The 19,382-nt window shown below is 51.7% G+C and overlaps 1 protein-coding gene across 1 annotated transcript in view; it reads right to left on the bottom strand.

The window, feature by feature from the left end:
• The window catches only part of DOCK4 (dedicator of cytokinesis 4), a 198,090-nt gene that overhangs the window by 77,097 nt on the left and 101,611 nt on the right, over nucleotides 1–19,382 (bottom strand). The window contains exons 3-10 of the mRNA XM_014547168.1: nucleotides 18,406–18,446; nucleotides 16,164–16,219; nucleotides 12,039–12,135; nucleotides 9,977–10,125; nucleotides 8,337–8,421; nucleotides 3,527–3,678; nucleotides 2,136–2,217; nucleotides 613–673 (exon numbers count right to left, since the gene is read on the bottom strand). Of these exons, the coding sequence (XP_014402654.1) occupies nucleotides 613–673; nucleotides 2,136–2,217; nucleotides 3,527–3,678; nucleotides 8,337–8,421; nucleotides 9,977–10,125; nucleotides 12,039–12,135; nucleotides 16,164–16,219; nucleotides 18,406–18,446 (723 nt within the window). The remainder of the gene's footprint in view (nucleotides 1–612; nucleotides 674–2,135; nucleotides 2,218–3,526; nucleotides 3,679–8,336; nucleotides 8,422–9,976; nucleotides 10,126–12,038; nucleotides 12,136–16,163; nucleotides 16,220–18,405; nucleotides 18,447–19,382) is intronic.

The raw sequence follows: 19,382 nt of genomic DNA on the forward strand, positions 1-19,382 counted from the left end.
GGAGATGCCGCTTCAGCTCGGGGCCCTCCCCCGCAACGACCTAGCCGTGACCTCGATCATCGAGGAAACGTGAGGACGGAGCAGGTCCCACACTGGAAGCCTCCTCCCCAAGGTCCCACGAAGGCGCCAGGAGGCCCGGGTCCGAAAGGCAGGGAAGTGCCTCTGCCAGGGCATGTGCCTGCTTTTGGATTCGATCCCCGGCCCCAGCTGGGGCGCAGGCAGGAGGCAACTGATCCATGTGTCTCTCTCACATCCATGCCTCTCTCTCTCTCCTCTTCCCTCCTGCCTTCCACTCTCTTAAAAAAAAAACAATGGAAAAAGTATCCTCACTCCTTGGGTGAGGATAAAAAAAAGGATGAACAAAAAATTGTTGAATCAAATGGTCAGGGAGCCCCATGAAACAAAAAGAAACAGCAAACCCTGCGAGGACTTGTGCCGGGTGAGCGGGCTGCACGGGAGTGGGGAGGCCGGGGAGCAAGCCCCCCGTTCTGGGATTCTCGGGCGCAGCTCCGGCTCCGACGTCTTTCTGATTCAGGCAGCGGGCAAGTCACAAGGACAGAGGCCTCGCCGCACGCCTTCCCCGTGTGCTCCCCCCGCCAGGGTCACACCTACCGATCCGGATGATGTGCACCGTGATGTAGATGTCCCTTCGCAGCTCGCCGCTGCTCAGATCCTGCCAAAAACAAAGCCCAGTTATCGTAGAACTCATCCGTTACAGGGGAGCTGTGAAAGGGCCCAGCACGTTATTCCTGCAAATAACAGACGAAACGGAGCTGCCACACGACCCAGCAACTCCACTTCTGGGTATTTATCTAAGAAAATAAAAACGCTAATTTAAAAAGAGACGTGCACCCCTGTGCTCCCTGCGGGATCAGCAGTAAGAACCAGGATGTGGAAGCAGCCTCGGCGTCATGTATAGATGGGCACAGAGGGAGGACGTGGCTCACGTACACAGTGGAAAGTGGTCAGCACGAGAAAGAGGGAAACCTCGCCAGCAACAACACAGACCGACCCGGAGTGTATGCCGCTGAGTGAAATACTAGTAAGTCAGAGAAAAACACACACTGCGTGGCCTCACGTATATGTGGGGTCTAAACGAACAAGAACAATTAATAAACAAAACGAAGCAGAAACAGACCCACAGAGACAGAGAAGAAGCTGACGGCTGTCAAGGGGGAGGGGGTGGGGAGATGGAAATAAAAAACAAACCAACAATAACTAGCTCACAAGACAACCAGCGCCCACACACACAGACAGCTTTGAAGTTTTTTAGAGGGCATCATAAAGAAAGGAGAGTTGTGTTTCATAGCATTATGACGGGTGACTTTTTAAAGATTTACTGAACTCTCCGTAGTACCTTTCTAAATGAAGGTTAGGTGTTTATTTCCTCCCCAAAAAAATCAACGTAGATATTTTTAATGGTATTTTTGTAGCAGAAGCATATAGTTCAAATCCTGTTCTAAAAGTACTACAGTGGCCCGGCTGGTGTGGCTCAATGGTTGAGCGTTAACCTATGGTTTGATTCCCAGTCAGGGCACATGCCCAGGTTGCAGGCTCTCAATCCCCAGTAGGGGGCGTGCAGGAGGCAGCTGATCCATGATTCTCTCTCATCATTGATGTTTCTCTCTCTCTCTCTCTCCTTCTCCCTTCCTCTCTGAAATCAATAAAAATATATTTTTAAAAAGTAAATAAAAATACTATAGTGGACTTGACTGTAGGTTTACTGACGTCACATGATAGTTAAAGGGAAGGCCCGCTCTCATGTCAACCTCTCCCTCACTCATTCTCATATCGAGTCACGTCGCCTATCCAACACCAGGCGAGCTACCACCCCTGCACTCTGGGGAGAGTGTGACCAGCTCCAGGGCCAGAGAGGAACGCAGGGGCGACCCTGTCCGAGTCCCGGGCACACGTCGCCTATCCAACACCAGGCGAGCTACCACCCTGCACTCTGGGGAGAGTGTGACCAACTCCAGGGCCTGAGAGGAACGCAGGGGCGACCCTGTCCGAGTCCCGGGCACTCCCGGCCTTTGCGTGTCGTTTACAAAGTTTAAGCAAATCGCCTGCGTTGGCTCACAGGGATCCACGTCCCCTCAATAACACGCAGCGCCACGGGGAGGACGCGGCACACTCACCACGAAGAGAGAGCAGTGCCGCTCCGGCTTGTCGGGGGCTTTGGGCAGCCCGTTCCTGTTCAGCCTCAGGAAGAACCGCTCGCTGCGGGAGAGAAAAAGGTTAGCGTCGTAAAGGCTGTTTAGTAGCTCGGACGGGGCGCTTTCCCGGGTGCCCGTCATCCCCAGGCGGGCTCCACACCCGTTAGATCACTCGCGTGACATCGAAACTTTTCTAGAAAACAGAAGCGCCCCCGAGACAACCATCATTGACTCCACTTCGGACAAAACCGGCGAAGTAGAGCCAAGAATGTAAACAAACACGCGAACAAAACAGACTTAATATTACAGAAGCGGACACTTGGATCTTATATGATTTTATTAAGCGACACCACCCCAACTACTTCAATAAAATTTTTAATAAACTTTTGAAAGAAGAGGTTTCCATGCCAGTTGCTATCAACCGGAGGAGGCTCAAATGCAGAGTATGGGTGGCTGCTGATTCCAGAGCGCAGGCTGGGCACAGAGTAACTCACCAGAGAGCTTACGGCTATCAGTGCATGAAAAATAAGCTTCATGCATATGTCCTAAACCTTTTTTTTTTTAACTAGAAATATTCCAGGATTACTTTGTGTTTGTAAAACAATACATGTGGCCTGGTGTTCCTGAAAACTGTCGGTATCTACGTATTTTGATGTGTTTTTTAAAGCATGGATTTGTAGGATACAACATATATTCTAAATTTGAATTGGAAAAAACTTAATGTAAACGATGGTGTGTGTTATGCTCAACTTTAAAAACCAAATGTATAGAAAGTTTAAGGCACACAAACACATCCAGTATAAGTTCCTACTAAATACTGCAAGCTTGCCTCGAGAGAACCACAACAGGTGAGACTCAAAGCACGGGAAAGAAGAAGAAAATACATGAACACATATAACATATGGAAACTGTTCATCAGGCCTCAGCTCCAGAGCTTTAGTGGGAAGGCTTCCGGGTACACTGATCATCTCCTGGTATCCTCTGATCCAGGTGGGATGAGAATAGGGTATTATTCACTGTAAATAGGAAAGCTGCCATGTGCTGACTAATAAGCAAGCAGACTTCGAGCTATTCTATCTTCCCTGAACTATCCACACAAAGTAACCCACACAGCCCCGATATCAAGTCCTATTTTCACGTAAGAATGATTATTACAGTCCTACAGCCCCTTTGCGTTTTGCTAGAACTTTCTCATACATCACCCCGTCTAGCTTTCAGGGGAACCTCCACATGGTAGGAAGCGTAGAAACCACAGGGCCCTACCAATCAGAAAGTGGGGCTGAGAGAAGAACGCGTACCAGGTCATCTGGTCCACGCCCGCCCGGGACCCGGGTCATCTGGTCCACGCCCCGGCGGCACCCAGACGCAGTTACCTGATGGGGCGGTTCTCCCTGCTGTCGAAGAGCGAGAAGACGACCTCGAGCTCCTCGCCCAGGTTGGAGCACATGAGGCTCTTCAGCTGCACGAAGAGGTGGTGGCTGCTGGCCTGCGCCGGCGCGTCCTTCTTCCGGTGCCGATGCTCCATCTGAAGGACACCCCACAGACACGGGATCAGCCACGGGATGGTGGGAGCGACCGCCCAGTGAGCTGCGGGGTGACCCTGCTGTCCTGTGCGATGCAGGTGTCCCCAGCCCACGACGGGGTCACCTCCCGACACACTGGTCATAAGAGGAAAATAGCCCAAGTCAAAACTGCACTGATGTCCGGCCGGGTGGCTCAGTGGTTGATCATCGACCTATGAACCAAAAGGTCACGGTTTGATTCCCAGTCAGGGCACACGCCTGGTTGCGGGCTCCATCCCCAGTGTGGGGCCTGCAGGAGGCAACTGATCAATGATCCTCTCTCATCATTGATGTTTCTCTCTCTCCCTCTCCTTTCCTCTCTGAAATCAATAAAAATGTATTTTTAAAAAATGCACTAAATACATCTAACCCACCGAACATCACAGCTGAGCCTGGCCCACCTTAAACTGCTCAGAATACATACATTGGCCTACAGTTGGGCCATTATTTTGAGTTTCATCTCAAGACAAATCACATTCCTCTACTTCTCACCAGAAACAGGAGCACAGGTGGGCATGATGGGGCATGAAAACACGAACACAAAATCCAAAAACAATACAGAACCCTGTGCAGAACAGGTGGTTGGCCCTTGAGATCTGGGGGCCACCACTGCCCAGCGTCACGAAAGCGAACCCTACCACCTACGGGCAGTCCAGGAAAGGTCAAAAGTCAAACCCGGGGCGCGGTTTCTACCGAATGCGCATTGCTTTTGCATGTGCACACCGTAAAGTCGAAAGATCCTAAGTTGAACTTTATTAGCCGGGGACCGTCTGTAATTTTTTTTTTTTTTTTTTTTTTTTTTGGCTCTGGATTTGGAATCTAATCGGATGTTAAATTCCAAATTTTCTTCCAACTTCTAAAGTAAGAAACTATCAAGTTGGCAAGCCACGGAGGAATCTTGTTTTCTTAATCATTAATGTTAAAAGGATACCAAGGCACTGAGCCGACTCAAGCCCGCCGTTCAAGGGGTCTGACTGCTTCCTGACCACTGCCCAGGGCGAGAACAAATCATGAGCCGTCCTTAAACATCAGACGAGCGCGCCGCTGACCGACCATCGCACTGACGGAAGCTAGCCAGAGCAGCGGTGACGTCACACTCCTCACAACGAGAAGTTCTTTTCAAGTTGACTAACTTGCAAAATCATGGTAGTTTTCTGGGGCAGGCCGTGGTGCGTGATATTCGATTACCAGAGCACGCGTTTCTAACCTGCTGTGGGCCCTGGGACACCGACCCACGAAAGCCAGCGAGGTGTCTGCGGGGGACAGCGCCTGCGTCCACCTGTCCTTTCTGCCTCAGGACAGCCAGCCGAGGCTCCCCCGGGGGCAGGACCGGCAGTGAGGAGACGGGGACCGACCATTCACCCCACACAGCCATCACCGGAACTGTCAGAGGCCGAATATCAGCCTGCCCGTGTGAGGGAGGGAGGGAAGAACTAGACCACCTGACCCTCGGGGGCGGGGCGGGGGGGGGGGGAAAAAAAATCCTGCTCCTCGGCCTCGGGGGCACACGCAACCGCCACGGGAGCTCAAAAACCCGCCTGTATGCCCATGTCCTACCCAGAACAATTAAGTGAGAGTTTCTAGGGGACGGGGCTGCAGACAGTGGTCTTTCAAATGCACCCCGGGTGACATTAATGTGCAGTGAGCTGAGCATCACGGATTGAGGTCATGTGCAGGGATCAAATCCCAGCCGATGGAAGGCACTGCAGTATCTCTGCGTGATCGGCACCTGGGCACCGCTGGGCTCGGCGTGCCCGCTAGTAACGAGCCCGCCCGACTCCACCCCCTGTGCCTGCGATGTGGGAGGATCCGGACTGGAGCAGGTGATGATCACTTGTTTACCTCCTGGTAATTCACCACTTTGGGGAACTGCTAAAAATATCCCGGCGAAAACACCGCCGAAATCAGACCTTGGAGGCACGCTCCCGCTGACGAGCTGTGACTCGGGAGTCACAACAGACAGGCAGAGCCCATCTCGGAAATAATTCACGGCTCCAGCGCCAGGGACTCTAAACAAATGTGCTCACCATTGAGGAGACGCTGGTTAGGAAAACAGATTCACCCCAAGACTGGGGGGGCGCAAGTGTCTAACCTATATACAGTGCGTTCCTTACTGGGTGAATCCTCACCACTAGGCTTTTTCACTTCAGCTCTAGGGAGTCTGGGCTGGATATTTCTGGGGTGTTTTTTTTTGTGGGGGGAAGGAAGAGGGCTGGATATTTCTGTTGTGGGCTGCCCTGGGCTTTGTGGGATTGTCAGCAGCTCTCTCTCTCTCTCTCTCTCTCTCTGACCTCCACCCTCTAGATGCCCAAAGCCCCTCTCCCCACCCCGGCCCCCCCATCCCCAATTGTGACACCTAAAATGTCTGCAGACATTGCCCAGTATCTCGGTGGTGATGGGGGTGGGGCTGCCTGTCTGAGATTACTGGTCTACCCACGAAGGATCACACAACAAGCAGGGGAGGTGATCTTATAAAACCAAGAAAGGTTCCCACGCAGACCTCTCGCCGGCTCACGTGTCCAGAGAAGCCAGTGGCTACGATGCCCTTTACTCGAAAGCTGGGCTCTGCCCTCGGCAGCAGCCCAAACCTTCCAAGAGCACAGACGTTAACAACGGGGGGTAGCACTCTTTCCTGCTTAGATGAGCACAACTGGGTGAGAATGAATGCGAACAGGGCTACCAAAGCCTAAAGCAAGAGTTTTCTTTTAATGATGAAGAGGGGACCCAGGGAGTTGCGAACACCTGCGTCTGAAAGATGACAGAGAAGATGCTTGGGAAAGAGACGTGGCCACATCCTCTGTGGGACTCGCAGCTCCATGCCACGGTCCCTGGTCCACGGGTGACAATGAGTCACCAGGACAACCTTTCTCCTCTCCCTGGAAGTCGATGCTGTCAGTCACTCTGATGCCACCCAGAGAAAAAGACCAAGTGTCACAGACAACCTGGGTGCCCAGGCCGGGTCTAGGCAGGCACCCGGAGCTGCCTTAAGGAAGACACCATGGAATCACTGGGGTTTTCCGTGGGCTATTTTCTTTGCTTTAGAAACAAAAATGCAACCACTACAGAGGAGAAGTTACGTGTCCATGCAAAATCACAGCATTCCGTGTTCCTCACCTGTACAGTGGAGACTGTGGACTAGGACTGGAGCTATAAAATACTAAAGACAAAACAAAATACCAAGCCATCCAAGGCAGGCAGTCATGGCTAATTAGTGGTGGCTCTTCCCCCCAATCACAGTCAGTGCCCATCAATCACAGCCCAGAGGAGACCCCTGAATCTCATCAACACGGCACCCGCAGCAGCCACCACCACCAAGCCGGAACGCTGAAAGATGAGATCCATTTGCCATCCCACATGCAACCATAAACGAAAGGAACGGAGATAAAATTGCTGGCCCGCAAGATCAAACCAGGGAAAGTAACGTGTATTTGCACCAGGCATTGTTCGCTGTTTATCAAATACAGTATTTGACACCCCCCGCCTAAATACGAGGGTGTGGCTATGTTCTGGCCAATGAGCTACCAGTGCCAGTGTTGTGTGGAATTTCCAAGAAGGCTCCTTAAAACAGCTGAACCAACTGAGAGGAGCCTTTCTCATCCCTGCCGCTGGAGAGCAGCTGCAATGGCTGGCGCTCTGGCAGCTACGTTGTGCTTTGAAGTATTTTGACAACGGAAGCCATGCACTGCAGAGCGGAAGGAAAAGAGCCTGGGTCCCCTTCTGACACCAGGAAACCACAAACAAGCCCAGAACTTCCTGCCTCTGGACTTGCATATTGTGAGAGAAATAAATCTCTATCATGTTCAAGCTGTTATCATTTACATCATCAAACATAGCCCATCGAATCGTAGGTTTTAGCGTGTCAGGTACCCATCCTTCTGGCCGCCTTGCCCGGCTAATAAGGATGAACTAAAGGTAAGGGGACAAATGGAAATCGCCCGAATGCTTAGGCACTTGGCAAACACTGCCTGCCAAGGAAAGGCTTTCTACATGCGTTTCCCATGTAACTTTCATGATAAACACGTGATAAGGATGACACCCCCAATGAACGGGATGAAGAAACGGAGGCTCTGAGAGATGAAGCAGTAAGTCCAAGATCACAGAGCTGGTGAAGGGAAGAGAGGGAAGTCAGGTCTAGTTGTTTGGGTCTATCCCTATGGCTCAGCTCTTAGGAACGGACTGGGGGTGGGAGGGTTAGAGTCAGACCAGCAGTGGGGACCAAGGAGACACTGGCAGGAGTCTGTACATCATCATGATGGTGGTGCGCGTGGGTGAGGAAGGATTGGACACCATTAGTCACAGCCTTGTCCTGAAGCACAACAGATGCGCACGCACGGCTTGCAAGCATCTCACTAGACTAGGCAAAAGCACAGAGATTTGCAAGAGAAACGGTCTGGGTTTACGCCCTGGGCCCGGAAGCGGAGGGCTGAGTGGGGAGCGCCCCGTGTTCTGGGACAGGTGAGCGTCTGAGCTCTGTGCTCAGGGCACGGTCACCTCAGCTCGCATCCTCCCTCCTCGCTCCGGATTAAACCGGGAACATCCTGTTCTTGCAAAATTAAGTACAAAGAGTGCCATGGAAACCACAAAATCAGGAGCGAGCTGCGCCCACGCTCCCGGCACCCACCAGGCGGTAGAGCTCGGTGATGCTGATGTCCTCCGGGTCCACCATCGCGTACTCCTTCCTGGGCACCAGGTCCAGGCCCAGCTGCCTGGAAAGCAGAGGCAAACGTTTGGGAGAAAAAGGCACCTTTAGGGAATATATATATTTTTTTAATTAATTATTTTCCCCCATTGACCCCATGGAGCCCACCCCCACCCCTCCCCACCCTATTGTCTGTATCCCGGATTATGCATATAGCACACAAGTTCGTTGGTTGATCTCTTCCCCCCTCCCCCACCTTCTCTCTGAGGTTCGACAGTCTGTTCCCTGCTTCTCTGTCTCTGGATCTATTTTGTTCATTAGATTCCACATCTGAGTGAGATCATGGGATACTACCTTTCTCTGACTGGCTTATTTCATTTAGCATAATACTTAAAATCATTATTTTTTACTACCTCGCTTTGAAATGAGACATTTCAGCCACCAAACTTTTCTCGCCCATATTTTTCACTTTGTACGACTTGTTACCGTGGCTGCGGCAGCCAACCTAACGAGGCGGGGCCCTGGGCAGGGGCTGAGAAACAGGTGACAAGGGCGGGCAAATTAGGGGAGAGGGGCTGGCACTCTGAGTGGGGGGATCCTGCCACGGGGCGGGGGGCGGGGGGTCTTGGTTTTCTATAGCAGGAGCCGCGAGCACCCACAGACTCAGCACGGAGCCCCCCCACGTCGGACTGGGTGGAGATAGAGTCGAACATAATTTTGTCCTGGGAAAGGAAGTGCAGAGAGTTTGAGGTTTCTAAGCTGCGAAGTCCTAGGGCTTTCCTTAGGCTAGCCTCCCCCCAGTTGTGTTTTCGGGGCTCCCAGAGGAGGATCAGAGCAGTGCTTTCAAAACAAGAAGAAATAAGGCGACAGGAAGGGACAGATGGAGGGGTGCACACAGGATCCGGGAAGCCCGGGGAAGGGGGGGGTCAAGGTTGTGTCAGCTCAGCCCCTAACCGGCCTGGGAACCCAGGAAGGAGGGGGACAAGCCTCCTCCCACATGGCCTTTGCGGGCCAGGCAGGGACATCGGGGCGCTCTGGGGAGCAGTGTGGGCGCTCTTTGACCCCTTTAACCTCTCAGAGGCCCCCAGGGGAGAGGGAAGAGCCGATTCACAACCTCCCGCCAGCTTCCCATGGCCACTCGGGAGCTGCAACCTCAGCGTCTCCCCAGGGTCGCAGGGCGCCCATGCCTATGGCACGGAGCTGCCTGTTCACAGGAAGTGCCCACGCCACACCTGAGGCCACAGTGGGTGCAGAAGCCACACCTGAGGCCGCAGTGGGTGCAGAAGCCACACCTGAGGCTGCAGTGGGTGCAGAAGCCACACCTGAGGCCACAGTGGGTGCAGAAGCCACACCTGAGGCCACAGTGGGTGCAGAAGCCACAGCTGATGCACCTGCCAGGGGTCGTGCCTGGGAGCTCGGGCGCCATCAGCCACACGGGTGCAGCGAGCCAACAGCGCCCGTGCCCACACCAGCCCAGCCCTGGGGATGTGGCTCTGGGCTCCCTCCAGGACCGTTTGTACTCAACCCCCAAGGGGGACAACGGGAGAGCCCCACAGATTGCGTTCGGGGCGAGCCCCACGCCTCGCTGAGCCCGGGTGGTGTCACCCGCCGCCTGCACTCACTCGTTGCCCCAGTCGAGGCGGGCGGTGATGTGGCGCTTCACGTCCTTCATGCGGTCGTGCGTCAGGTGGCCCACCAGCACCTGGCGCCGCAGGTCCAGCACCTCGTTCATGATGTGCCACAGCCGGTGGAACAGGTCGCCCTCATTTCTCTGGGAAACACACAAACGGCAGCCTCAGCCGGGTCGCCAGGCAGAGCCGGGGTGGGGCGGGGGGCACAGGAGGGGGGCATGTCCTATGAGCTCGCCTCTGTGGGGACAGATTCTTCCTAACAGATGCTGCCCTCGTGCCCGCGTCCCCCGCTCCGTGTGATGACACTGCTGCCTCCCCAGGAATCCAACGTCACTTCCCAGACTGCCCAGCACAGACGCTGCGTCTGGGTCCCACGGTGCCTCCCATTGCCGCCTCTGCCTCCTTTTCCCCCTCAAATCCTCCTTTCCTCAGCTCTGCCCCACACTATGGAAAGGTAGCAAACACTGTTTCCTGGCTGGGTGACTCAGTCGGAGTGTTGTCCCACACATCAAAAGGATGCAGGATCGATTCCCAGTCAGGGCAGTACTGGAGGCAACTATTGATGTTTCTCTCCCCCTCTGTCTCTCTCTCTTCTCTCTCTGTGTGTGTGTCTCTCCCTCTCCCTCCCTCTCTCTCTCTCTCTCTCTCTCTCTCTCTCTCTCTCTCTAATTAATCAATACAGAAAACGTTTGTAAAACCCATGAAAGAAGTGTAGCAAATTTTAATTGTGAGAACTGAGTGGTTTAGAGATGGGGAAGTTTTTATTCACCTACGATGGACACAGTCCTAGTTCTGGAGCAGCAGACGGACTAGGTTTAGACTCAGCCCCCAGCCCTGAGCCCGGGGCCCTGGACAGACCTGAGGAGACCTCCCCGGAGGACAGTCCACCCCCGCCCAGGCCTGCACACATCACTCAGACGGAAGGCTGCGTGTCTCCCTGAGGCTTTCCGTGCCTGTATCCCTGCCCAGTGTCAGGTGACATGTTCAGGGACATCATGGGGGCCTCACCGATGTCACCACGTGGAGCAGCTAGCGGTTCGGAAGCGCTCGCCACGTGCGTAGGCGCCCAGGGCCCTCAGAGAGCAACTCTCGCGTGCTGCCTACGATTAGGACAGTGGTCGCCAACTGGTGGTCCGTGAGGTCCGAAAGGTTGGCGACCGCTGATTTAGGAGACACAACCGCCCTCCTCAAACCTCTTTCCTCAGGGAAGCTCGGTGCCTTGCACTGTTCGAAAACAGCAGGGACAGCAGCCCCTGCACCCAAGCCTGGGGACCTTACACCAACGCACTCGCCCAAGAATTCACACCCGGACAGGAGACCCAGGAGGGCCAACCCAGCCACGCCAGCCTCATCCTCAAGGCCACACGTCTGGGACCTCCAGGGTAAACTGGTATTTGCTCCCAGTACAACTGACGCCCAGTCCAGTGTCCAGGAAAACTGGACAGTAATTCCGTCTCCATCGCTCCGAATACCAGGCCGTGAGGAGGCGACTCCTACAGCCTAACACACAGATGTTCAAGCCGATCTGGTCTGTCCCCAGAACAGATGCTCGAAACCTCAAAACCAGGCAAAGCTCGCTAGGAAAGGCCGAACCAAGAGGAAATTCAACTTTGCTCCCCACAGAAGAGGCAACGTGTGGGTCTAGGTCCATGAACCGATACCACTTCCACTGTCGTTTTTATAAGTCTCCTGTTGAGTACTTAGGAGGCATTAATTTGAGCAGTTCGAATAGTTTCATTTTTCATGCTAATGTCATGCACAATGCTGTTTTAAGTAAAATAATTCTTGAATTTTAGATTCTTCACAACATATTCTTTTCACGTCCCAAGGAGACCTGCGCTTCCCTTGCCGTGGCCCAGCACAGAGCCCTGGGGGTCTGTCACCTCGACCCTGCTTCTCCGGATGCCAAGAAGATGTCCTCTTACGCTCTGGCCCCTGACTCCCGGGGGGGCTTACAGCAGGTGCCCGGATGCCAGTCCAGGCCCCCCCTTGCTCAGATGTTTCTTAAAACAACTCCCTGACCCAAAAAAGGCTGCCCGGGAACGCCACCTACCACATACAGCTGCTTCCACATGGTGCCCCAGTCTCGCAACGTCGAGGTCATTTCTGTGATAACGGAGTCTTCGGTGGGAATCACCATCTCAAACTGTCTGTGACGTTAAAAAAGAGAAACACAGCACACAGGCAAGCGTCACGGACAAGCGTTTTCTCTGGAGAACATTCAAGTTAAACCAGGGCAGGAAGCCGCCTGGCGCTTCTGGCTCTGCAGACGGTGACCAGGATCAAATGCTAAACTGGCGTGAGGCAGGCCACGTGGGTTACGGGGCTACACCCCCGAGCGACCAGCCACGCTTCCGATGGAGTCGGAGGAGTGCGGCGAGAAAGGAGCAATATCAGAGGAGCTCTGCTCCGGCCACAGCCGGACCGCAGGATTGTAGCTCTACCCTCTCCGGCCCGAAGCCCTCACCTGTGCCGTGAGGCCGCCAGGCTCACCTACACCGGGACGTGGCTTTGCTTTCTGAGCCCCAACACAGGGCCCTGAGGGAGAAACAGGCTCACTGATGCCCAGGATGTGAGGCTGCCAAGTCCAAACTCACTCCGTGTTCTAAGGAACTAGACACCAGGCACCAACCTACTCTCACCTGATGTCACTCCCACTCGTTGTCATCGTTTGTACACGGGGCCGGGACAAGGATTAGTTGTAACGATTAGTGATGTTATCGTTCATAGTAAAGCTTATTAAGGGCTTAAGCCGTTAGAGATATTTGAATGTGCACTGTAGAATGTCCCTCCCGTGACTGGGGCCTACAGTCCTCCTATTTCTTCTCTATAAATCAGAAACTATGCTTGGAAAGGATTCAGCCGCTATCTAGTAAGGCCAGGATGGTGGTCCCGCGTTGGGTAGATGCATAAGAAAGAGGAGGGGGGCCCTGACCGGTTTGGCTCAGTGGATAGAGCGTCGGCCTGCAGACTGAGGGGTCCCGGGTTTGATTCCGGTCAAGGGCATGTACCTTGGTTGCGGGCACATCCCCAGTAGGGGGTGTGCAGGAGGCAGCTGATCGATGTTTTTCTCTCATTGATGTTTCTAACTCTCTATCCCTTTCCCTTCCTCTCTGTAAAAAATCAATAAAAATACATTTTAAAAAAAAAAGAGGAGGGGGGAAACCAGAAGACTTCATTTGTTCCCTCTACACACAATAACCTTTTTCTTTGCCTCAAGTTTCTTTTTCAAGTTCTTCCCATTTTTATGCAGGTTAAAATGGCTAAGTGGCCATTACGACTGCTTCTCAAAAGAATGCTTCAGAGTATATAACGGGGCGTATTTTCTTCACTTGGGTTTTTTCTAAGGACAGCATCTCATACATGGAAGGTAACAGCGTATCAGACACAGAACCATGTGGTCTGGAGCAGCAAGAGACAGCGACTTCTTAGCGTGAGGCTCACACATGCTCCAGAGCTGTGTCCCATGTACACCCGTCTCCTGTAGAGTCCTCCTGGCAGTGAGTACGGGCACTGACATCTCGCCTTGACTCCTTCACCAGCACAGCCTCACTCCGCATGTCACACTGCTGCTAACGTCCTAGCCCTGTGCACAGTTCCCTCCCTGCCAGGGGTTAGCCACAGCTGGACAGGTGAGGCTGGGATCTGCCACTAGAAACAAAGTGAACAACAGCACACGTCCTGTGACATACACGGCCCTTCCTCAAGTCGCTAGGTGACATGTTCCAAAGGTGGGGCATGCGTCCTGCTTTTGAAGTGGCGGCTGCGGTCAACACGATGGGCATTTAGAGAGAGAGACGATAAAATGATGGGGTGGGAGGTGCAGGAGGGAGCAGCATGTCTCCAGGGAAACGCTACAACCTACTTGACCTTTCGAAAGTGGCCTGACCCCGCAGGCATGAAGCACAGAGTGGCCTCGCTGCTCACAAACCGGGATTCAGCTTAAGGACCCCGCCCGTCCTGCAATCCTTCGGAGACCCGGGAAAGAACGCAAAGGCAATTCAGTCTGCAGGACGCTGATTTGGGTTTGTTCCACCAAAATGTAAATTGTCAAGAAGCACAAAATTGCCATTTTGGGAAAAGCAGCTGTTTCCTGTTAATTACACCGAAATCAACATCCGAGTGGCCTGCATGAGTAGCTGCCCCTGAGGTTACATCCTGTTCGGCTGTTCTGGGGTGTACTGTGCAGCCAGTTCACGCCGGGGCCCCGTGAGGCTGCTGGGCCCCGAGGATGGGACAGATGACATCAAAACCCCAGGAGGCCCCTCTCTGGGGAAGCAGTCACCTGGGAAGACTGGTTCTGCAATGTGTTCAGGCTCAACTTTTGCTTCCTGTTACCAGTCCCAGAATCTAGGGTTTCAATCCCTAGATTGTGTTTTAGAAAATAAATGTCGGTTCTGCCTCCACGTTGTCCTGAATAATGCCCATCCTGCCTGTGTCGGGGGGAGAACCCACCGCCAGCCAAGTCTTGAACTGAACCCAACTTTGAGTCCCCTTTACCTACATGTAATCTCCTCAGGGCTCAGGGAACAGGGCCATATATGAGACAGCGACAAACCAGGACCAAAATAAATAATAATAAGGAAAAGAAGGCACATGTTGGAATGAAAACTATGTCCCACCCAACTCTGCTTCGAGAGGTAGGACACCCACGGGGCAACAGTCATTGTCTTTGCTGGCATCTCTCCTCTCTATCCCTCCTTCAGAGGGGGAGACGGGGCTGGGGGTCCTTCCCTTAGCTCTGGACAACTGAGGGAGTGAGGGGGGGTCTGGGACAAAGGTCGCACAGAGGCCTGGCCGCACAGGTCTGCCATGGTGGACACTGTCTGGGACCAGGCAGAGACCTTGGGGTTTGCACACTGCCCCGCCCAGATGTGGGGCAGCCAGGGCAGAAGAGAGAGTAAGCTGGATGGTCCCCTGGCTGCCGTGAGTGCTGGGCAGCGCCCAACCTCGCCAGGCGGGGGAACTCCCACAGGACCGATGACTCTGTCGACTCATTCTGGTGGATCGTGGCTACCCGGCATTTCTGAGGGACACAGCTTAATTACAAGAGAAGGAGGAGTGGTAACTATTAGCAGTGGAATAATGATAGTTCTCAACTACTGTTTGCACTGATTACTACTATTACTACTAATAATCATCTAGCTTAAAGTAGCTAAGATATAGAGTAGAAGCAAATCCTAGTCTTTAAGTCTTATCTGTAGAGGGACACTCAGCCATGTGCAGAAGGCACTTCACCGCACTAAGACTGAACACCCTACCTTCACAGAGAGTGTGTGTAAGAATCGTCCATTCCAATAGCATCCTTGGAATTCCTTTGGGAAACCTCAAGTTTGAGGGTATCATTTACTACACTCCCAAATGTGCTTTCATGATGCAAAGAAATTGTTGTTTTTTTTGCTGTAGGAGGAAAAATGTCATTTTCATGGCTGAACCTGTATTCTTTCTTTTGTCATAAAATAAAAAATATTCCCAATGATGCAACGCATATTCCTGTGACACTGACAGCTAATGTTTGGGTCCAAATCCACGGCCACTTATGTGGATCTGCTCACGTTAGCCGCTTCAGTGAGCACGTCCTCCAGGTTAATCCTGTGGTACTTTATCTGACTGATCGGGGACCTGGGTAGCTGCCTCGGGTTGTTCTGAAGAGGGACTGGAGAAACGTTTTAAATGCATGAAAAGCCCTAGGTAGCCGATGAACTCGACTGAAAAGAAATAGCCCAGAAATCGTGTTCTCTGAAGTGTAATAACGGCTTTGTGAAGCGGTCACACGAGGATAGGGTATTATCTCTGATCAGAAAGACAGACGTAGCTGCTCGCACTCGGCGGTGAACCGAGGACATTCCTGGGGTTTGAGACATGACTCAGCATCCGGTGGCCTGACCACCATGCTTCCCTGCACAGCAGGAAACCAGCAAGGCCCAGCCCTGCTGCTACCGCGACCTTGGACAGGAGGCCCTCACTGTGCCCCAGAGCCCACCCTGTCCAGCACACACCCACGGCTCCTTCACGTTCCCCACCCACTGCCCGGGCACTGTCCCTCTTCACCGCACGGCACGGGCAGCGGCATCGTCTTCTGCCGTTCATTGGTCAACACGAACTACGCCTTTCCGATCTCCGAATGAGCCACGGTTCTGTGAAAACCCTGCGGCTATGAACAAAACTCATGGCTCACCCTTTGTTCTTCACACCGGCATGTTTCAAGTGAACGTAGCTGGAAGGAAAGATGCCCTGGAAGAGAAAGCATGAAGGTGAGGGTGCGAGCCGTCTTTAAGGTGGGGTGTTTTCACAGTCACATGGTAACGCACAGCCTACAACCATAGCAACGTGGACAGGGGGGAAGGGGGGACCACATCACCACCCCATCTGAAAGGCTGGATCCATTCATTCCTCAGATCCACTCCTTTTCTACTCCTCACCGGGGTACAAAGTTAAGCTTCTCTAAAACAAACATAACCAAAAAATTAAAGCTCACTCAAAAAAAATACTTCATAAGAGAGAAATTTTAAAAAAATTTAGGAATGCTGCCTAGGGAGCATGTTCTATTGAATTTTATGAAAATATGGCATGGTTTGACAAAAAGGTTGCTTTTGGTGCTGTGGTTTGTTTGGGATGTTCTCCTTCTTCTCTCCACAGCACCCGTGTGTGTATTTAACAATATCCACTAAAGCAGCGACTTGAATTGGGAGGCCACGTGGGCAGTCAGTGCTCCGGGAGACCCTGATGCGAACAGCGGCATTAATCACCCGCTGCCGTGGCGGTGGCACCAAATTAACCACCGGGAGCCCCGCCGCTCAGAGCTGTCATTGTAGGCAACGACAGGACAAGCCCATTGTTCCTTTGTTCTCAATGGGGAACTGAAAGGAACAACGTTTTAAAAATGAGCATCAATTTTATTGTCCATTAAATGACAATATCCTCGGAATGATTTTGTTGACGTATAATCAAGTGACAAATTCAATTAAATATTTAGGAAAGCAAATGTCATTTGAATACATTATCACCACTGTGGATCCAAGGATCCCATAAAACTTAATAACCAAATTCTATACATACAACAGTAGGAAAGAGGTAAATAGGCTTAAAAATACTTTTTTTTCCTTGAAAATTTAAACCTTTCTCAGTACAGTAAGATTAACAGAGAAATTATAATGAATAAGGAAAAAGTCCGAATCTGAGATTAGAAGAATGACAGAAATAACAGAAGCCAAATAAATTATTTTCCTCAAACAAGTTCTAAACGGATAATTACATAAGGAAGCTACATTTGCATGTGAGCGGCAGATGTCCAAAAATAACTTGCAATGAGGCTAAGTCTTAAAAAATTAAATCTGTATACTCCATGGCCCCTCAGGCTCTCCTTTAGAATGGCCTAAAGTAAATAAAACAAAGGAATTAAACCACATTGCATTGTACAGAAAAAGGTTAAAAGGCAGAAAGATGGGCAAAGGAGAAATTACACAATTTCTTATCTATAATACTAATAAAGTCAGAATTCAACAACAACAAAAGGAACATGAGATATATATATATAAAAAAAAAATACTAGAGAATGAGGAAGTATGGGTGAAAGCTAGGGAGATTAGAATAAAGAGGAAAAATATAGATATAGGTAAGGATTAGCGTCAAAATCATAAACCGGACCGGCCGGCATGGCTCAGTGGTTGAGCATCAACCTATGAACCAGGAGGTCATGGTTTGATTCCCTAACCGCCCGGGTCGCAGGCTCCCTCCCCCGTACAGGGCATGCAGGAGGCAGCCGATCCATGATTCTCTCTCATCACTGATGCTTCTACTTCCCCCTCCCTCTCCCTTCCTCTCTAAAATCAATAAAAATATGTTTAAAAAATCATAACTGCACTAATGAAAGGTGAAACAAAAATCATCACTTCCGACTACAATTCTGAAGATTTCTGCAAACAGATAAATGCGTCTCACTTCCGTCTGGAGTGGTAGAGAGATGAGCCCTTGGTTTCCTGGTTTCCTCATGGAAACCCAGAGGAACTCCTAACACACGGCCGCATAAAGCAGTCTCCCCAACCAACACTCTACAAACGAGACTGCAGAAAACCTAACAATAAATATCTCACGTTAGTATTTCTCTTGGAATCTGTGCTTCCCCCCTGAATTTTAATTTCGCCCTCTGCGAAACTCACACTTCAAAAAGATTCTGTTTCTATCTAATGAGCATATTAAGGTCTTCACGGGACACACCGCCGGCGTTACACGGGATTATCACCTGAGTAGCGAGGTTTAACTCTAATCCGAGTTCAAAGGAATTTCCAATTTATGAAAATCTGTCTTGCCATGCGGCATTTCCACGCAGAGCCCCAACTGCAATTTCCATCGGATAATGAAACAAAATAACTGGTTTTTTAAATCCCGTAATTGTGGTTAGAAGGAATAATTTTTTTTACCTTGATATTTGGGTTTTTTAAGGCAAATCCTCTGTACCAGCCTGTGGAGAAATAATCAGAGTCACATTTAAATAAACCACTGGGATATTTTTTTAAAAAAGCAATGATTACAAGTCAATCTGTTCTTTGCTGTCTCAGGGAATCCAGGATCTGCACAAGAATGAACAGATTTCCAAACTCTCTCTGCCCGGCAACATGGCCCCCACGGTGCCACCGGAGAGCAGTGCCCGGCCCACAGCACGTAGCGAGTTGGCAGGTCCTCAGGCCACGGCCTGGGGTAGGTCAGTCTTACAGCACCAGATGGGGGAGCCCAGCACAGGGGGCCCAGTCAGTGATTCTGCGTCACTGTGTATGGGGCCAGGGGCGCTGGAAATACTCTGCAAAGGACAGGACTGTCTCACCACTAAGCTGTGCCCTGACACCAACACGAAAAGAACTGGGAAGAAATAGTAAGAGTGAAGCCAGGGCTCATCCACTAAGAGGATGTGTGGCCACTCTTTCACCAGCTCAGTGTCCAGCCCCAGCTCACCATCACTTCCATTCCGCAGGCGGCCTGTCACCTAACCTGCCACCCGCTGATCCATTCCACAGCCCACCCCCCCTTAAAGGGGAATATACCTTTGTTATATAAAATGAATACAGGATATATATATATTCATGGGTCGACGCTCACCCACTGAGCCACACCGGCCAGACCCAATGCTGCTCTTAAAGAAAGTGCTACAAAGACAAACAACGTTGCATCAATAGACGATGCACTTTCCTTCAACATGACTTCCCCTTTGGGACATGTTCCTGAGCCGGGTTTCTTTGACGTCCTTGCCACGGTTACGTTGTTTCACAGATGAAGCCCCAGACCTACGTGGGGTCAGACCTATTCCCCACACACCAGTTCAGCATCTGTTCCCACATCCCATCCTAGTGGCCACAATGATGACTACACAAGAGGGGGTGAAGGCGGTGGGGGGGGGGGGCAT

This window comes from Myotis brandtii, unplaced genomic scaffold (assembly GCF_000412655.1).
Source record: "Myotis brandtii unplaced genomic scaffold, ASM41265v1 scaffold466, whole genome shotgun sequence".
NCBI classification, from domain to species: Eukaryota; Metazoa; Chordata; class Mammalia; order Chiroptera; family Vespertilionidae; genus Myotis; species Myotis brandtii.